General features: G+C 38.8%; 1 protein-coding gene across 9 annotated transcripts in view; it reads left to right on the plus strand.

The window, feature by feature from the left end:
• The window catches only part of LOC124175964 (RING finger protein nhl-1), a 34621-nt gene extending 19991 nt beyond the window's left edge, over window positions 1-14630 (plus strand). For 3 of the 9 annotated variants that reach the window (XM_046556655.1, XM_046556656.1, XM_046556657.1), the window contains 6 exons: window positions 2337-2635; window positions 3639-3926; window positions 5095-6612; window positions 9418-9870; window positions 10740-10901; window positions 10993-11134. In XM_046556655.1, coding sequence (XP_046412611.1) covers window positions 2337-2635; window positions 3639-3926; window positions 5095-6612; window positions 9418-9870; window positions 10740-10771 — 2590 coding nt within the window. In that variant the 3' untranslated portion in view covers window positions 10772-10901; window positions 10993-11134. Of the gene's footprint in view, window positions 1-2336; window positions 2636-3638; window positions 3927-5094; window positions 9871-10739; window positions 10902-10992; window positions 11138-11227; window positions 11510-12755; window positions 14474-14511 lie in introns of those variants that run through there. The other 6 variants (XM_046556661.1, XM_046556659.1, XM_046556660.1 and 3 more) reach the window with 6 other exon arrangements.
• The last annotated feature ends 3237 nt before the right edge of the window (window positions 14631-17867 follow it).

A 17867-nucleotide genomic window follows, 5' to 3' on the forward strand; every position in this document is an offset into this window, starting at 1 on the left:
AGTATACTGACAAAGCGTAGTTTACTTCGACGAGTGGGTGTAAAAAATTAGAAAAGCCGAAAATCAAAAACGAAACAAGGAAAAATCAAAGTGGTGAAATTTCATCGAGCCAGAAATTCACAGAACTGAAAATCTTCGGTCATTTGGAGTTTCGATGTTACAGATTTTTACATTTCGTCACTTTCGGAATTTTGCACTTTTAGAATCTTGAGCGATGGGTTTTGGACCATTCGACACTTTGATGTTTTGTCAAAGTTTGATTTCTTTGCTTTAAGTTTTGCCACCAAAAAATTTGGAATTTGGCACTTTCGGAACTTTGCAGATACAGAATTTTAAACCCGCCCCGTCTGTTTGTTCCGTTGAGTAAATTTTTTCAGCTGAACAAAGCTCTGGCATTAATTTATTCTTGCATGAACAATAAATGACAAGAAAACATGTTGCGTGTGGTAGATTAAAAAAGATCATAATACGTACTAAATTTTCTTGTTACAGATACGAAACTTACTTTTATTCTGTACTCAGAACTATATTTTTCTTTTTGGGTGAAAAATAAAACTAGCTAAATACCGTATGTTAAACAGAAATAGAAATTGCTTTCGGCGCAGTAGTTTCTAGTTATTAAAGCAGATTGTTAACACGCCAATAAAGCTAGCCAAGTTTTTTTTCTTCAACATTTATAAATCATAGTTCATTATACAAAACGCAAAGTTATGAGTCTTGATTAATCAAAGCTGTATAAACAATACAATCTCAACATTGAAAAATAAGACACGAAATTTCTCCACAGTTATTCGCAATTACAAATTTACTTCCTTCAAATTCACGCTTCATTTATAAATAAAATTAAAGCCAATTAACTGTTGCAATTTACCTTCTTAAACATCGGTTTAGCCATTTTTCTTGTCCAACCGTTTCTGCCGGACTCAACGATTTGCGATGTAGTAGAAACTCAATATTTCAGTCAACAACTGCCATCGTCACTGGTAACACAATAATAATTGATTACTCACCAATTGCCACAAACACCGATCATTATTAAAAGAAAATAAAAATTAAACACGGTAAACCATCTCCGATTTCATAGTTAATTGCAACACTGTGTCCGAATCACCAATTCTAAAGCAGTAATGTCTTGCACTGTAGGCTTATACTTGTGTCGACCGATGTGTAGAGTGGTTGGATCGAAACTGACATAACCAGGCTAACTATGCCTGTTCAAAACTGTAGAAAAAAAATGTCAACACAGACCGCCCTCGGTACGAATCACTAATTCTGTTTTGAGAATCAGAGACGCGGCAAATATTAATTTTTCCGATGCTGCAAATACAGATCTGCAGTATTTCAACTGTACCGATTTCAACGGTTTTCTTACATCCGTTTTACAGATACAGTCAAATTTTGGATCGCAAAAATGTAAACAATTTCACGGGTTTTTTTTCGCTGAAATTAACAACTCAGTAACTCGTAACTACAAAAAGTTACGAATACTATTACTAAGTAATTATCACGAGATCTCATAAAAAATTCTAGTTAGAATGTAGTTTTTATTTAACCAGATACTTCTCTCAGTGTGAAGTTAAAAAGTGAAAAGAAAATGGTTCCGTAAAGTTTTCAAAATAAATGATATTTTGATAAGAACGAGTTGTCTGAATTGTCTTATTGCAACCCTTATCCTAGCCATTTATTTGACGAGAATTAAAAAAAAACATCTGCAGATTTCACCACGAAACTCATCCCAGGTCAATAGATTTGCAACATTCTCTGAACGTATTATAATTATTTTTTTTTGTCACATATTATAGAGCATAAAAATTGATTTTCAAATTTTTAGCCATAAAGTAATTTTTATATTTCACATCTTGTCGCCATAAACACTTCAAATTTTACACTCAGTTGTAGCCGCATACTGTGGCTCTGCATCAGTTTCATCAACTGCCTAAAAAAGAATTCTTCAAAATCGACTACCATCCGATTTTGAGTTGGGCCGTTAAAACTCTAGCCATGGTTACACGTGTTCAACACTATAAGAAAATATCGTACATGCAGAACCGATACGTTACATGATTCGAATCCCAAATCCCAAAATGTCTGCATATTTATCATATATTTATGATTTTTTCCATTTAAATATAAACCGACGCTGCATAACTTATACAGTCCATGCGACTCCTGCAGACATAGGTAAAACATTAGCGCAAGTTTCGCATAAATCGGTTCACTGTTCCTTGAATTTATCGGTCACAAACCTCCAAACAAACCCAGCCCTTAACGAACCAGTCCATATACAGATGAAACGCTCGCTCAGCGCTGATTCGAGAATCCATTTACTCTTCCAGAAGGACATCAGCGCAGGATGCGCATCCGCCGGCAACTCGAAGCGCTTCCTCCGACTCGAGCACCGGTTCGGAAAGCTCGACGGGTTCCGGTATCCGAAGCACCGGTGCTCCGTTCACGGCCGAAGAGATGAAGCAGAGGTACTTGTCTCGAGCACCGGCAACAGGAACGACGACAACCGTATCGGCGTCACCAAATCCGCCGGCGAACATCCCCCGAGAGGCGGCGGCTCCGACGACGACGACGACGACGACGACGACAACGCCGCAGAGACCGTTTCAGAGTCGTTTTTTAGGCGGAGGTATATTTTTTTTATTTTTTTTTTTTCATTTATGTACGACGCTAAATCAGCTGGAAATTCGATGTGCCCAAGGCTTGACACCGCAGCTACATAACTTGTCGGCTTCCCTACTTACGCTTTAGGCAGATTTCACGCTGCGATATAATTATTGCGGTGCTGGTGTTTGACAAATAGTTCACCCCCTGTTAATATATACCTTTATATATACGTATATATATAGCTATATAGATACATATACATATATATATAGTCTGTGTATATTTGTTTATTTATTTATTTACTTATTTGTTTATTTGTTCATTACTTATATTCAATATGTTATATGTGATTATAAGAATTCCATGTGTACACGTAGTACAAACTGTTGTTTTTCTGTAGAATTCAAGTAGTTAGTCCAACGTAGTCCTTCTAGACTAGTGAAAATAATCTTTTCTGCAACTTAGATTCGGCTCTGCTCAACAGCTGCGCGATGTGTATTCTACTGCACATTTCGAAGACTCTGAAATTGATCGCTTCAATTTCAACGACTAGTATAAACAGCTCACCGTTTTCTCTGAAAAACGTTACGACTTCTTGTCGTTTCTCAGGAGTTCAACCATATTCAGAATATCAGCACTGCCAGTTAGATATTGCATTCATTCATTGTCATATCAATTATATCATATTCATTATCAACGTAGCTGGTTAGGGAGAAAAATTAGATACTGAATGTGTATCAACTTCTTCACTATTCGTACTGTATACCTGTTTTTTATATAATCACGTGACAATCTGTGGAAGAAAGTCAAGTATGTCCAAACGAGTGCAAAGGTTTTCCAAACACCCATTTGCAAATATTTGCGATGTGTCTCTCTGACCTGCCAAGGTGTTGGGCGAGTGTCTACCGAGACTCCTCCTGAGGTGTTTGAAGGCCCCAAGCTGACGGCGTTCTTGAGGCAGTGATAACTTTAATCAGAGGTGTTTCCATCCCACAACTAAGGTTTTAATGACTGGCATCCTGTAGGTAACCGTGCCGCACCGGCACCGCCACCTCCGAGGGAAGAACCGGCGAAGAAAGAAGAGGAGGAGGAAGAGGAGACGACAAGCTCCTCCGAGGAGACTGACTCTGAAACGGAGGAGGAATCCGAGCCGGAAAATCCCTCGACACCCACCCAGAGCTCGGCTCCATCCGCTAGTCAAAAGACATCCGGGGAATCAGCAATGGCAAGGACCGACATCGGGGCGCTTCTGGCTCGAAGTGCGGAAGCCCGACGAGGGAGCAAGGAGGAATCACCTTCCACCAGGTACACCTTGATCCGATCTGTTACCTCGATATATTCCACTTGAAATTCGGTGTGTTTTGATGGTCGTCTCGCTGTCTAGAAAAGAAAACCAAAAAAAAAAAAAAAACGAAACTTCTTACTCTGCAGTGTCAAAAAACATGGCTGTAACGTGTGGGGTTTGATTTCTATTGGCGATGCATAGCTGTCAAAAGAAACTCTGTGGAATTTCAAATTGTAGAAAACAATTTTGTCTCAAAAGCTCTAGAAAGCAAACGATGTTCAAATCGAGTCCATACGGTACATTTTTAACTAGTCAATTCAAGTACAATCGATTCTAAATATTCGAGGAACATAATATTTTTAATAATTGACATATTGATAATTCCAATATTGACTTTAATTTGAATTTGTTTGCCAAGTCAATTGAGCAAGCTTTATCCTGTCTAGAAGTAATCACTTTAAGATACTTCTGACGTAGCAAAATTGAAGTACTATAATCATGGTGAAGTAGTTTATATAATCAGGATGAAATTTAATGCTCAACAAAAAATGGCTCTTCCATGATTATCTATTAATATTCGGGTCGGGAAGTTTTGGACAGACCGAAGTAATTTCGAAAGGCATTTTGGTCTCATTCAGATTCTATCTTCCCAAAATATTGCCACGGTGTTAAGTTTCTCTTAACAAATTTGCAATCGATGTAGAATTAAGCCCAGCTTAAAACAGCTTGTGAAATTGTTAATCTGCAAAAGCCACGTAAGAAGACATAGTATTACGATTAGTATCGAGTGACTTTTTTCGCCATCTCCACCTCCTGAAAATGACAAGGGAACCGGTGGTCAATAGAGTGCAAGCTTTCAAACAGCTCGGCTATACTTTAACCCAACTACAGAAGAGTTTTATAACAGCTTAAAAGGTTTATTGCTAGCTGTAATCATATCTGTATTTGATGTGAAAGCATTCAACTGAAAATCAATGTTCGTTGACGCGTTATAATTCATATACTTGGGATTCGACGCGAATGGTGTTATAATTACTAGAATAAAGAGTCCGGCCGGGGAAAACGCGATTAATGATGAGGCGATAGTCCCGACTCGATAGACGCGAAAAAGAGCTGAGAGAATGTCCGGTTGAATCGGTGAATAAACGAGTGTTGAGCGCCTAAAGACTGTGTTTGTTGTTCGTGTCGTAGGTACACGTCAAGGGGAAGTCCCGCCCATTCAACAACGACATCATCGGCGGCGCCGACCCCGAGCGCGACCTCTGGCGGCTACACCAGCAGGTTCGTAGCAAACGATGACATTCACCACTTCAATTATTGTACCAATAACACTCTCGACGATATCGTTGAATGCGAGCCCGACGAGGTAGGCGACGACTCGCCGCCTTCAATTAACGACGGCGAGAAATCGAACTCAGATAATAATAATGTTACTACTACACACGTAAAAAGCTCGCTGGTAAACGTTAGTGAAAATAAATCGAGTGACGAAAATGAGGAACAGCTGGCGATTGCCACTGCGACACGATTAAGTAACGGCGTCGATAAAGTCGCAACCGATCCGAACGCGTCTTCGGTCGATTCCTCTTCCCCCGTGATTAGAGGCGCTGCCGTCGCTTCGCCCGACCCGAAAAGTCGCCTCGTTCGCCGCGATACCGTCGGTGAAAACGAGTTCGACTCGAACGGATGGCGCGTGGATTCCCCGGAGCCAAAAAACCGCCCCCCTATTTCCGACGCGAGTGACGTCACGCCGAAGGACGCCGAAGAGGAGAAAGCTTCGGCCGATCGGCCGAAAGGACGAACGATCGCCTACAAGAAGCGGGAAAAGTCACCGACCCTGGGCAGCAACGGATGGCTGATCGACAGTTCCGACGCCGAGGAATTCAACGTCAGTTCACGGGAACCGGAAACGACCTCGGAAGTATGGAAGAAGAGCGCGGAGTCCGAGAACAACGACGAGCGAGATTCGGGGGGCGAAGAATCTGCCGAGAAGAGTGAACCGGAAGTTGAGGAGCTAGACGAAGCTTTGGGAAAGGGGGAGAACGATGACAAGAACAACAATAACAGCAACAACAACAACAATGCGGACAACGTGTCGATGATGAACGAACGAAACGATCCCGAAGACGACGAGGAGGAAGAAGAGGACCGGGTGACTTCGAGCGGAAGTTCGTCGGACGAGGATGGATCGACGAACTCGGCTGCTAACTCCGAGGGTAATGTCGCAGCCGGAGAAGCGCCGATTGACGCGAAGATAGAAGTTGGTCCGAGTGATAATGTGGTTTTGGAAAATGTGAAAGAGGACTCGAAAATAAGGGATGATAACGAGCTAGATAGCGGTGACGGAAGTTTGAAGGACTCGGGCACGGGAGATAAATTGACGTCGGTAAGGGGAAACGAAGGTTACGAAATTGAGGAAACGTTAGAGAGTGAATTATCGACGGTCAATGAGGTCCACGATAAGGATGACGAGGCTGACGAGTTGACGGACGGCCATCGCGGCTCTAATGATAACGATAACGACGGCGTAAAGAGGATCGCTAAATATCGTTATGGGGAAAATGCGCCCGATTCGAACGAGGCCGGTGCCGATGACGGCGAGTTATTGATAGGCGCAGCAGCTGTCGTAAAAAACGATTCCTTGAAACCGAACGTTGCTTCGGGGGCAAACCAATCCGTTAAGTCTGAAAAAAGTGACGAAAGTCTAGACATAGGTACGCAAATGCAAATGGTAACCACCGTCTTCTGTGTGTCCGTACTGTGTTACAGCGTTCTCATTAATTTATTATTCGTGTGAGTTATGTACTATATCGTTTTTCATCCATCGAGATTACAGACGTGAAATATGCAAATGTTCCTCCCTTATAGAGGGAAAACATTGATGCTGTCCTCCTTGTCTTTCGTTCGGTTAAAATTCATCATTGTTCGCTTCCTGTCTGTAAACTCTGCGGATTTGCCACGAATGAATATTAACAACCATAAATACAAAAATAACACATTACACGTATAACCGTTCACGATATATCCATGCAAATACGTGTTAATTAAACTTCTTTTTCTACTTTTACACTATCTTAATAATAATAATAATAATAATAATAATAATAATAATAATAATAATAATAAAGTCACCCGCTCATGAGCTTTCGCCGCATACCGCGTCGGGTTACGCTAATTAATAATGTCAACGGTTTATAGTTTAACCAAACAATAGCAGAACAAATAGTAATGATACATTGTTGTTGGAAGATATGGCTTGAGTTGATCGCCCTAAGATTGACCTAAAAATCACGAAACAGCTTGCGTAAACTCAGTAAGCTGTTCAATCGACTTAGAGTGTAAATAATATTTTTTTTTTTTATAACAGACAAAAAACAAACTATTATTTGTCTCATTCTGATGAATTACAGCTCATTGTGCGTTCGTAAATGGATACTCCATAAGTTTCCTATTTGAAACCTGAGATAGTTTTATACGCCACGATTTTTCCTCTCTTTTGTCAAACAATCTATCCAAACAAAATACGTATCGAAAGAGAAACCTGAAAAATTAATTTATCAACAACATGAGTAGGTAGAAATTAGAACAACGTGATCACACTGAAGTTGTAATTAATTGAGCTTGTACAATGCGAGTGCCCGATTTTTCAACTTCATTTTTGCAATCTAATACAACTTCGATTAACTTGAACCATATCTTTCAACGTTTCATTTCATAATTAGATTATACACCTGTAGAATAGCGAATTAGATTCGGTATTAGGATGAATGTTGAAACAGTGGTGGGAGCTTACAAATAGATTTTTCCCTTCGAAAAGGCATTGAAATGATGATACGATGATGTTAATTATCCCTATTCGCTAGATAAAATCGCATTTTTTTTTCTAATCATCTTATGTAGTTGAACCCAATGAATACGTTCAATTTGTAGACGTACAGACGCGTCCGTATAAACATTCTATGCAGCGTATGTATTTTTGTACTTGCATAGTGTAATATTATACATATACATTGTGATATTTCGATACGTATACATTACACATATAGTAATATATATGTTTCCGTACATTATATATACATAAACTTCGAAACGAAAGCGTTCCTATCGGCATACATACCTCTTTTGCTCAAGTCCGTACTTAAATATAGTACAGTATGTACAAATTGCACTACTTTTCACTGTTGTTTCATCGCTTAATCGCTGCAACTTGCAAGTGTGTAATCGTATCACGTATTTCTTGTATAGATTTACAAATGTAACGGATGGTTGAGACGACGAGCAAATTACATCAATTTATCTGTTACTTTACACCGCATTTATACTATCGTAGAGATGATTTTTTTTCCAATCCTTTGCTTTTTGTACTTTCGTAGAAAAAAATATATATACATATGCTACGCATAATAGGCGCACATATAGACTTGCATAGGATATAATGGTTATTGGTGTGGTAAATAAACTGCATTTTGTGATAACTCGCATTATTTATTTCCCTTTCACTGTACATATCCTAATTATTTATACAATGTGACAAAAGATGCAGTTTTTTTGAAATTTTTTTTTCTTTTTACCTAATTCTCAATTGATATCACTGTAATTTTTTTTTTTTGTACATGTATTTTACACATATATTCTCAATGTTCAATGTTCATTCTTTTCGTCTCGACTATACAATTGTTTCTCGTACGATTCACGAAAGCAGCTCATTACAAGTATACACATACACTACAACATGAGCATAGCTTTAAGTAAATGTTTTTGTAAACATAACTTCTTTGGGATGATTTTCCCGATGTTACAAAAAAAAAAAAAAATTTCTACTCACAGCTAACGAATAACGATTAACTTTATGCGATTAACATATCTTATAGCGATATTGATTAACATGAGAATTGAATATTGAAAACTTAAACTTTGAAATGTACATAAATGACGATTCGAGGGAAATTTGTAAAAAGTATTGTTTCACTGCCAGTCAAAATGAAAAGCGAGTTATCACTCATGCTAGCCGAAGTAAATTCTTTTCACTGTTTGCAAAACTATAGCAGATAGGCACGCTTACGATTCAACAACCAACGTAACGTACCATCGACGATGATAGTGTACAGAGATAATTGACCTATACGTATCTATTGACTTTCATTGAACAAATAATAAATAGTTCGCAAGAAATGTTGGGGATTGTTTTAAAGAAATTTGAACCGTGTCTAAAGAGCACAAAACCTCTAGCCCACTAAGAGACAGGATATAAGGAACGCAATTTTCAGTTAGCACGGATAGAGGAGCTACGGAAGAAGCCTTCTTGCCAGCGTCACCGACCCGCCTCGAGGCCCTTGCACTGTCGGCGGAAAAAGAGAAAGAAAAGAAATAGACAAAAGTAGATAGATTTTAGGGAACGTTCAGGGATATGGCTGCAGGTCTGCCGCGTCGGCGTTGGCATAGGCGGATTCTTCCGTACCGGCTTCGAGGTCGAGGCTCCGAAAATTTGGTAATAATCGAAGGCCTACCGCCGGTTTTAGGTTCCTCAACAAGAGCAGAAGCCAGGCGGCCATGGCGGCAGCGCGTGAACCGGATCCGGAGCCCGAGCCCCACCCGACGATGTCGCGTTACGCGGCCCTCAAGGAACGCAGACAGCGTCTGGCGCGCTCGAGAAGCTCCCACAACTTCGGGGGCGACGACCTGGACCTGGACGACGACCCGCCCTCGCCCACAACCCAGTCGCCCAACGCCTACCTGGCGGCCAAATACGGGGCCGGTAGCGAGCTGGCGCGAAGTCGCAGCACGCACGCCCTCAAGTCCAGGGAACCGAGTCCCGACCGTGACCACAGGGACCGGGACCGGGACCGTGGAGCCACGGAGAAGGATGGCGCTGCCCTTAGCTCCTGGGCTCGCTACCTCAAGAACAAGTACGGAAACCGCACCACCAAGGACAAGGAGCCACCTTCCGCCTCTGCAGCGGCCGCCTCTTCGAGGTCAGACCCTTTCCTCAACTTTCCCGTTTTCAACATCCGCTCGAATATCGCAGGGTTCTTCAATGCCGGCTGTGTTGTGGTCTCTGGAGAACCCGGAGCCGAAAGTGACTCCATCTTCCAGGGTTTTCATCTTACAACTTTTAATACGACACTCGGATCTTCGATATGTTTCACGCTGATCAGTTTACTTGGAAGATGGAACGACTGGATCACCATTGGGTTTGTGGTATCTGGGGAACACACAGCCGGGCTCAGAATTGACTCCATCTTCCAGGGTTTCCATCTTCCAATTTTCAGTACGAAGCTCAGATCTTCGACGTGTTTTACGCTGAACAATTCACCTGGAAGATGGAGCAACTGGGTCACCGTATTCGATCACCGTTATGACGGTGTGGTTTTAACTGACAATGAGCTGGGAATTATTTTCAAGGACAGAAAGGCAGGCGAACTCAAACAGCTTTTGCATGGTACAGACCCGTTTGGTTGCGTAAAACCGGTATTCTGGAACATTGCCATTGGTCTGATCGAGTCAAGCTCAGTTTTTTGATCATTGGTCGAATTTTCTCGCAAATTTCCAAATGTTTCACGGAAAGTCGAAGGGTAAAGTCGTGTCCCAATACCGTAACTCAAAATAGGGCAACAGTGAGATGCTTGTGCCTAGTTTCAATACATTTCTAATAACCAAATGATGGTCCTTGCACATTACGAACAATATTTATTCTTCGGCTGCTTTTCTATAACCTTCACCAGAGATGACGTTTTTGTACGATTATCACAAATGATCCGTGGCACGAAGTTCCTGTTGGCTCATTGGGCAAGAAAAAGTCTTTTTAAAAACTTTGACACCAATTTTTTTTCACCTAACGCAGTGCGAGTGCCGCCTCGCGAAGGCTTTCGCTAGGGTTGCCACTGAGACACACCGGCCAGACCTCATTCGAATCTTCTGACGAGGACCAAAAAAACCCGTCAGGCTCCCCCACATCCCCTACAGCAGCTCCCGCTATTCACGCGGCAGCAGGTTCCTCCACTAGGTGAGTACCGCACACTACTCGTGAATATCTCTGCTCCTCAATTCCGTACCTACATTCCCTTTTCCGTAATCATCTATTACTCTTATTTCAGAGGTCAGTACCTGCTGAAGCGGCGACAGCTGTTCAAATTTGGGATGCGGGGGAGCGAAGCCGGATGCTTTACCTGGCCGCGAGGCCTGGCCGTCGGCCCTGACAATTCCATCGTCGTAGCCGACAGCTCCAACCATCGAATTCAAGTACGATGAAAGACTCTATCATTCAATCGCGATAGCTTTCCATATTTTGAAGTCAGTTGAAAAAATTATTGGATGTTTGAAACTCCACAGGTGTTTGACGGGAACGGAAACTTCGTCAAGGAGTTTGGAACGTACGGTAGCGGAGAAGGCGAGTTCGACTGTCTGGCTGGAGTCGCCGTCAACAGGATCGGTCAGTTCATAATAGCTGACCGATATAACCATCGGATTCAAGTCCTGGACCCTTCCGGAAGGTTCCTGAGGGCCTTTGGCTCCCAGGGCAGCGCAGACGGGAGGCTCAATTACCCCTGGGGCATCACAACGGACGCTTTGGGATTCATCTACGTCTGCGACAAGGAGAACCACCGTGTACAGGTACCTTTATTTCTTATTCTGCAGCCTGATCTGGGTGATGGGTGCATTGAAATACTGATGACGTTAGAATTGACAAGAGCTGATTGGAAATTCAACATCAGATAGACCCAGGTCGACACCAAATTCAAGTTCACATCTCATATTTTAGTTCACAGTGATTGCATTTGTAATGAAAGGGAACAATGCTCATTTCTGTACCATTGCGTAATGGTTAGTATGTAAGTACGACTTAAGCTTGTCGTAACTTCTTTTTAAACAATTTAGAATAATTCCGTCCAAATCTTGTAAAAGTAATCACTCTTCTATTAGATTGCTCAGGTGCGAATAAGTTGACCAAAATCTACCTTGTAACTTTGCATACGTTACAACTGTTGATAAATCGACCATTAGTGTTTTTTACGCACAGTCTTACACGATCCAACTCGACAACTGGCTCTTTTTATCTCTTTGCAATATGGGAAAAATTATTTCTGGAGCTACGATCCGTATCACGATTATTTCCTGGCAACTCAAGTTGGCAAGTCGCGGAACAGTCACCGAGAAACACAACTTATCAACACTCTCCGAGTCCAATTTCATCAGACCGCTAATTCAAATATGGATGTAATTCAGAATTATAAACCCGTAATTGCCACTTTTGAGCACTACAAACTTGAACCAAACAATTCCAAACTTGTCAGTTTCTTACAATTCAATCTCAGTAAAAGTTTTTTCTCCAAAGCTTGATGGAAGATTTTTCTAAAAATGCTCTAAAAACTTTAAAAAATTAAATATTCACCTTCGAGGCAAATCGAAAACTGTAAACGAATGAGGGAAAGTGGAATGATTTCGGAAAAAAAGAAATACTTCTCTGAAAATCACTGAAATTAACATACCTTTCCCTGGATTAGACTTGGAATTTTATAACCCAGTAAAAAGTTTGATAATTCTCACAAACATGAACTTTGCGAGAAGCGTGAATCAAAAACTTCCAGAAATATTTTCAAGGCCAATTTATTCTTTCCGACGATTCTTCATTTTGACTTACCTACATCTTAACTTTTGAAATAATACTTCGAGTTTCCACATTTTAAAATCCAATGAAACAGCCTTTCGGATGTTTTGGAATTTCGAAAATGTGATCATTCCGTTTTCTGATTCTGGTAAATGTTTCATTTTCTTTTTTTACCTCCATCCAATAACTTGCGCGGACATCATTTCATCATTCACACACCCGTTAAAACAATGTTTGGAACAATTTGACTAGGTGTTCCAGTCGGACGGCACCTTCGTGGGTAAGTTCGGTTCGTGTGGAAGCGGAAGAGGCCAGCTTGAGCACCCGCACTACATCGCGGTGAGCAACACTAACCGGGTGATCGTCAGCGACGGGAACAACCATCGGGTGCAGATATTCGACGTGAATGGCCGGGTGCTAACGTCATTTGGGTCTGAGGGCTCGGAGGATGGTCAGTTCAAATTCCCTCGGGGCGTCGCCGTCGACGACCAGGGATTCATCGTGGTCGCCGACTCGGGGAACAACCGGATACAGATATTCACCCCGGAGGGCGTCTTCCTCAGAGCGTTCGGCGGCTGGGGAAGCGGAGACGGCGAGTTCAGAGGACTCGAGGGTGTTGCGGTCACCTCGGCCGGTAACATCGTCGTTTGTGACCGGGAAAATCATCGTGTACAGGTTTTCTAAACAGCGTTACGTTGACGGAAGAATTTGAAGACGGTTACACCTGGGCAAATTTTCTTTACCAGTACTCGGCGGGTAAGTGAAGCCGTGCTAGCGATCTGGCAGCTTCTTTATCGACGTGAGCCGTTTCATTCTAAGACTCGAACCCGTAAAACATCTGAAACAGAACAGTTTGTTAGGGTTACCGTGTTTTACAGTTTTCAGTCGACGAGCGTTATTACGTATCCGTTCCTTACAATTATCTCTGTAATATTACCAGCAAATTCAATTTTACGAGGATCAAAAAGGAAGAGGCTTATTATTAGATACATACCGTTTCACCGTCGAATCGTCATTTACATTCATAAAACAAATACATATGCTCATTTATTTGAATTACATCGACGCGTACAATACGCTGCGTTGATATTGTTTCTGTAGGTATATTATTCAGGTTTCTTGATACCGATCAGCGAGGTACTATTGATTGTCAATTTTTTTTCTAAATCTTCGTTCACTTATCCATCAGTTTCTTTTTTTCTTTTTTTTTTTGCGTCTTTTTACTCTATTCTTCAGTCGTATAATTTATAAAAAATGATACGTATAGGTATACTCGTATACGATAATATTATATATATATTTAGTCAATGAAATTAATTTTTTTCTCTTCTTTTTTACAATTCTCTAAGATTTTTGTTATTTTCATTAACTTTCTTGTATTTCTTTTATTTTCCTCTTCGTTTTAATTGGATCGATAAGGATAGCTATGCGATTAGAATCGACGTAGACTCGCTTTCGTTCCCGCGGAACGTTTAATTCTAATAACTCTATATGATGCAATTAATGTGTAACAGCGCAGAGATTCGTGTTGAATTGCGAAGAAAAAGGGAAAACCGACGTTATCTGCGTGTGGTAAAAAAGAAAATAAATTGTTGGGGAAGCCCCGGAAGAAGACCCTGCATGTTATATCTGTATATCGACGATCCAACTTACCAGACACAAATTCACTCGCGCCGTGTTATATCTTGACTAGTTTTAAATTAAACCGCCGCGTTGAGTGCAATTCGTTGTCACAAAATCCCTGAACACACGTCACAGAGTAAAAAAATATGCGATTCGTGACGGAAAAATTAATGAATATGCTTTAAATACCTACATGAAAGGGGAAATTGGAAAGGTAAAAAATTACACACATAAGCAGGCACACAAGTATGCTCTTATATACACATGAACCACACAACTATATAACACGTCATTCATACAAACATACATTATATATATATAATATATATGTATATATATATATATATGTATATATATATATATGTATATTTATATATATATAGAGAAAGATGCATTATACCCAAATGAAATAATTTAATTTGTACTCAGAATGAACCATTGTTTGTACCGTTTGTATGCTTTGAATAAATTGTTGCGGAAAGTAAATGCTACATGGAAATTTAATTCAATGTTTTCGTTATTTTTTATTCCCATTTTGTTGTGTTAGTTGGTTAGTTTTTTTTCCCTAATGTTCACCAATAACCATCCGAAATTACTCGGCAATGGTGAGTGAGCTAATTCAAGAAAATATAGAGCATCGTTGTTAGTTTCTTTGAAAAGTGGAATTCGAAGTTACGAAAGCTCGATAGAAATTAAAAGGATACAAAATGATGAAATCCGGATTGGCAGAGACAAGAAAATTGTAGATTGGCAAAATGAAAAATGTTATTAAAAAATCCGTTCAACTTGCGACAGTGCGTACCAAATAACGTATGCCACGATTTTCAAAAACTCCTCTTTTAATTTCATATAAAAATATATAGAAATTATTGATTGAATTTGAAATTTGTTTTTATCTATATATAGCTTTATAATACTGTTTCATGTGGTTGCAAATCGGGAACTTGGTGGCACATCATCAATTCAACATGCAGGTGAAGCACAGTAAGTGAATAAGTCAATAAATATATAATTTATTAAATGCAATGATGAAATGGTGTAACAATGATGGGGGGGAGGGGGTCGCGATTTAACTGGGATAACGGCGCTGCCATGAGATAAAGACAATCACCTCGCCCCCATCCCCCAGAAATATATAGATAAAATATTTTCATTATTATTTACAATGTTAGTTAATTAGTTAGTTAGTTACTTAGTTAGTCAATAAATAATAGTTAGTGATAGATATATACGCATGTGTATACATATATGTATATTGTATATAATATGTATACATATACAGTATATATTGTATAATATAATTGAATAATTTGTAATTATACTTAGTACGGTTTGCGATAATAAAAATATTACAATAAATGGATATCGAGCCTGAATCTTTATGTAATTCGTATATTCTCTAATGTAGCAAGTATAATAATATGGTAATAAGGTAGTATTATTAGGAGGTATCGAGTACGTGTAATTATTATTAATGAACCTGTTTAATGATTTCTTTCTTCCTTTCTCTCTTTAGTTCAAATATCTCTAGCGACTGCGCCTGCAGACTGGTGCTAATTTTATTCAATACTTTCAAGTATTCTATGCATGGATGAGTTCAGATATGAAACGATGCAGTCTCCCGCGAACCGAAACCCAAATCATTTGAAAATAAAACAAGTAATTCGTTGGCAAATTTAAAAAGACCCGTGTTTGAAGATCTCGTTAGAAAGAAATGTTCACGTATTTTATTTTTTAAATCAGCATACATTTACTCGGTGGAAATAAAGGGTTTCCTTATAGAACTACGATGTATAAAATTTTCGTAAAAAAGGACATCTTCAACTATGTCAAGATTATTGTAAATACCTCCGCTAATTATATTCGCCGATATTGGCAAAGTTGAAATTTTTTAAAAAGCTTGTGAAGTCCTGCGCAACTTCTAGAAGAATAATTATAATAATAAGCACAGATTGAAAAAACGATCAGCTTTTAAGCGAGTAATTTCAAGTACGATGAAATCCTGAAATACGGTCATTTTTAAATTTGTCAAAGAATAACTGCACATTTTATTTTATAGGTGATCAGAAATTTCGCTCCGTAGCAGGTTTCGCGATTTCACGCTGATCTAGCCGTATGATAATAAGAATTACTACCGTTCTGCCATATCCGAAAGGCTCCGTCCCCAGAAGCTACTGAGGATCGAATAGGAGGGAATGGCCTGAATGTTAATGATTGAGAAATTTGTTTTATAATTCATATGATAGATCGCTAAAGATTCTCGACTGAATAAGCTTTAAAGTGAATCACATTGTCGGATCCAGATTCTAAACCCTGCACGTCAACTGTACCGTTGCCATATAGGAAGAGTCAATTGATATATATAATAATATATATATATATAAGAAATATAAATACTGTGCTAATTTTACCGACTCGAATTCCTTTTCAGTTTTCAAGTTATTTCCTCGCACAAATTTCTACGTTTCGTTGATTTTTTTCACTCTTTATCGTTCCACTATTCCGTCAGACGACGATAATACAGTTAATAAATGCATATCAACGAAGAATTAAATGAACGATTCGTTTCAACTCGCAAGTAGAAGGATATAAGAAGCATCAAGGATCTGGATCCGAAGCACTGGTTATATAATTCCATTATCGATTCGAAAGATTTTTAAATAACGCTAATCTATAATAATTTACTGCGTCTAAAAACCGTTTTAAAAGTGGCATAACATTTCTCCCCTCGTATCGTTCGATTTCGAAGTATTATTTACGTGTACACGTTGTAGTAATGTTTTCTTTTTCTTCTTCTTTATTTCTCTTCTAATTCATTTTTTTTTTTTTTTTTATAATTATTTTGTCTTGTTTTCTGTTCTCATCAAATTTATGTAATTAATGAAAGTGGCAGCGGTTAGGCCATGCGGCTCCTATTATCTATTCGTCTTTGACTCTTGGCTTTCTTATCCTACTTTATCATATAATATAGATTCAAGAAGTTTCAATTTCTTTTTTTTTTTTTTGTGTTTTTTCTTTTCTAATAATATTAAATTTAAATTTGAGATATAATCACTTTTTAAGTGAAGTTTGAAAATGTATAAGGTACGTATTACAATTATACCTCGAAGCGCCTACCCTAGAAAATTTAATGACCATAACATACATACATATATGTTATATGAATATATATAACATATACATGTATATATATATCAATATATGGAGGTACGTAATTTCAACTCACGATAGTTGATTTGTTTCATACTATTGTTTTTATTTTAAGATTATCATTATTATTCATCATCGCTCCTATTATTATCATTATTATTATTATTATTATTATTTATTATCATTATTATAGTTGTTGTTGCTATCGTTAATTCATTTTTATTCATGCTGCTGCGTGAAAAGATCTTGGATCTCTATAAATATATTTCAATCGTAACTAAAATGCTACGTAGATATTGTTATGATTAAATTTTTTTTGTTCAATTTATTATCCTTTTTATTAGAATTTGAAAATATCAAAGCAATTTACCGCTCCTGTAGTTGAGCTCCTATGTTTTAGACTAAACCATTAGCCGATTAACAGTTTTTACCACTAAGCGCGACGGTATTCGACACATTATTATTAGTATTAATTTTTACTGTTTTTTTTTTTTTTTTTAATTATTTTCTGTCCCGCTGCCGAATCGTTATTTTCTGTTTTATTCTGTGTTATTTTAGCTTTGTTCTTTTATTAAATACAAATGTAAAATT

This window comes from Neodiprion fabricii, chromosome 2 (genome assembly GCF_021155785.1).
Source record: "Neodiprion fabricii isolate iyNeoFabr1 chromosome 2, iyNeoFabr1.1, whole genome shotgun sequence".
Classification (NCBI taxonomy): domain Eukaryota; kingdom Metazoa; phylum Arthropoda; class Insecta; order Hymenoptera; family Diprionidae; genus Neodiprion; species Neodiprion fabricii.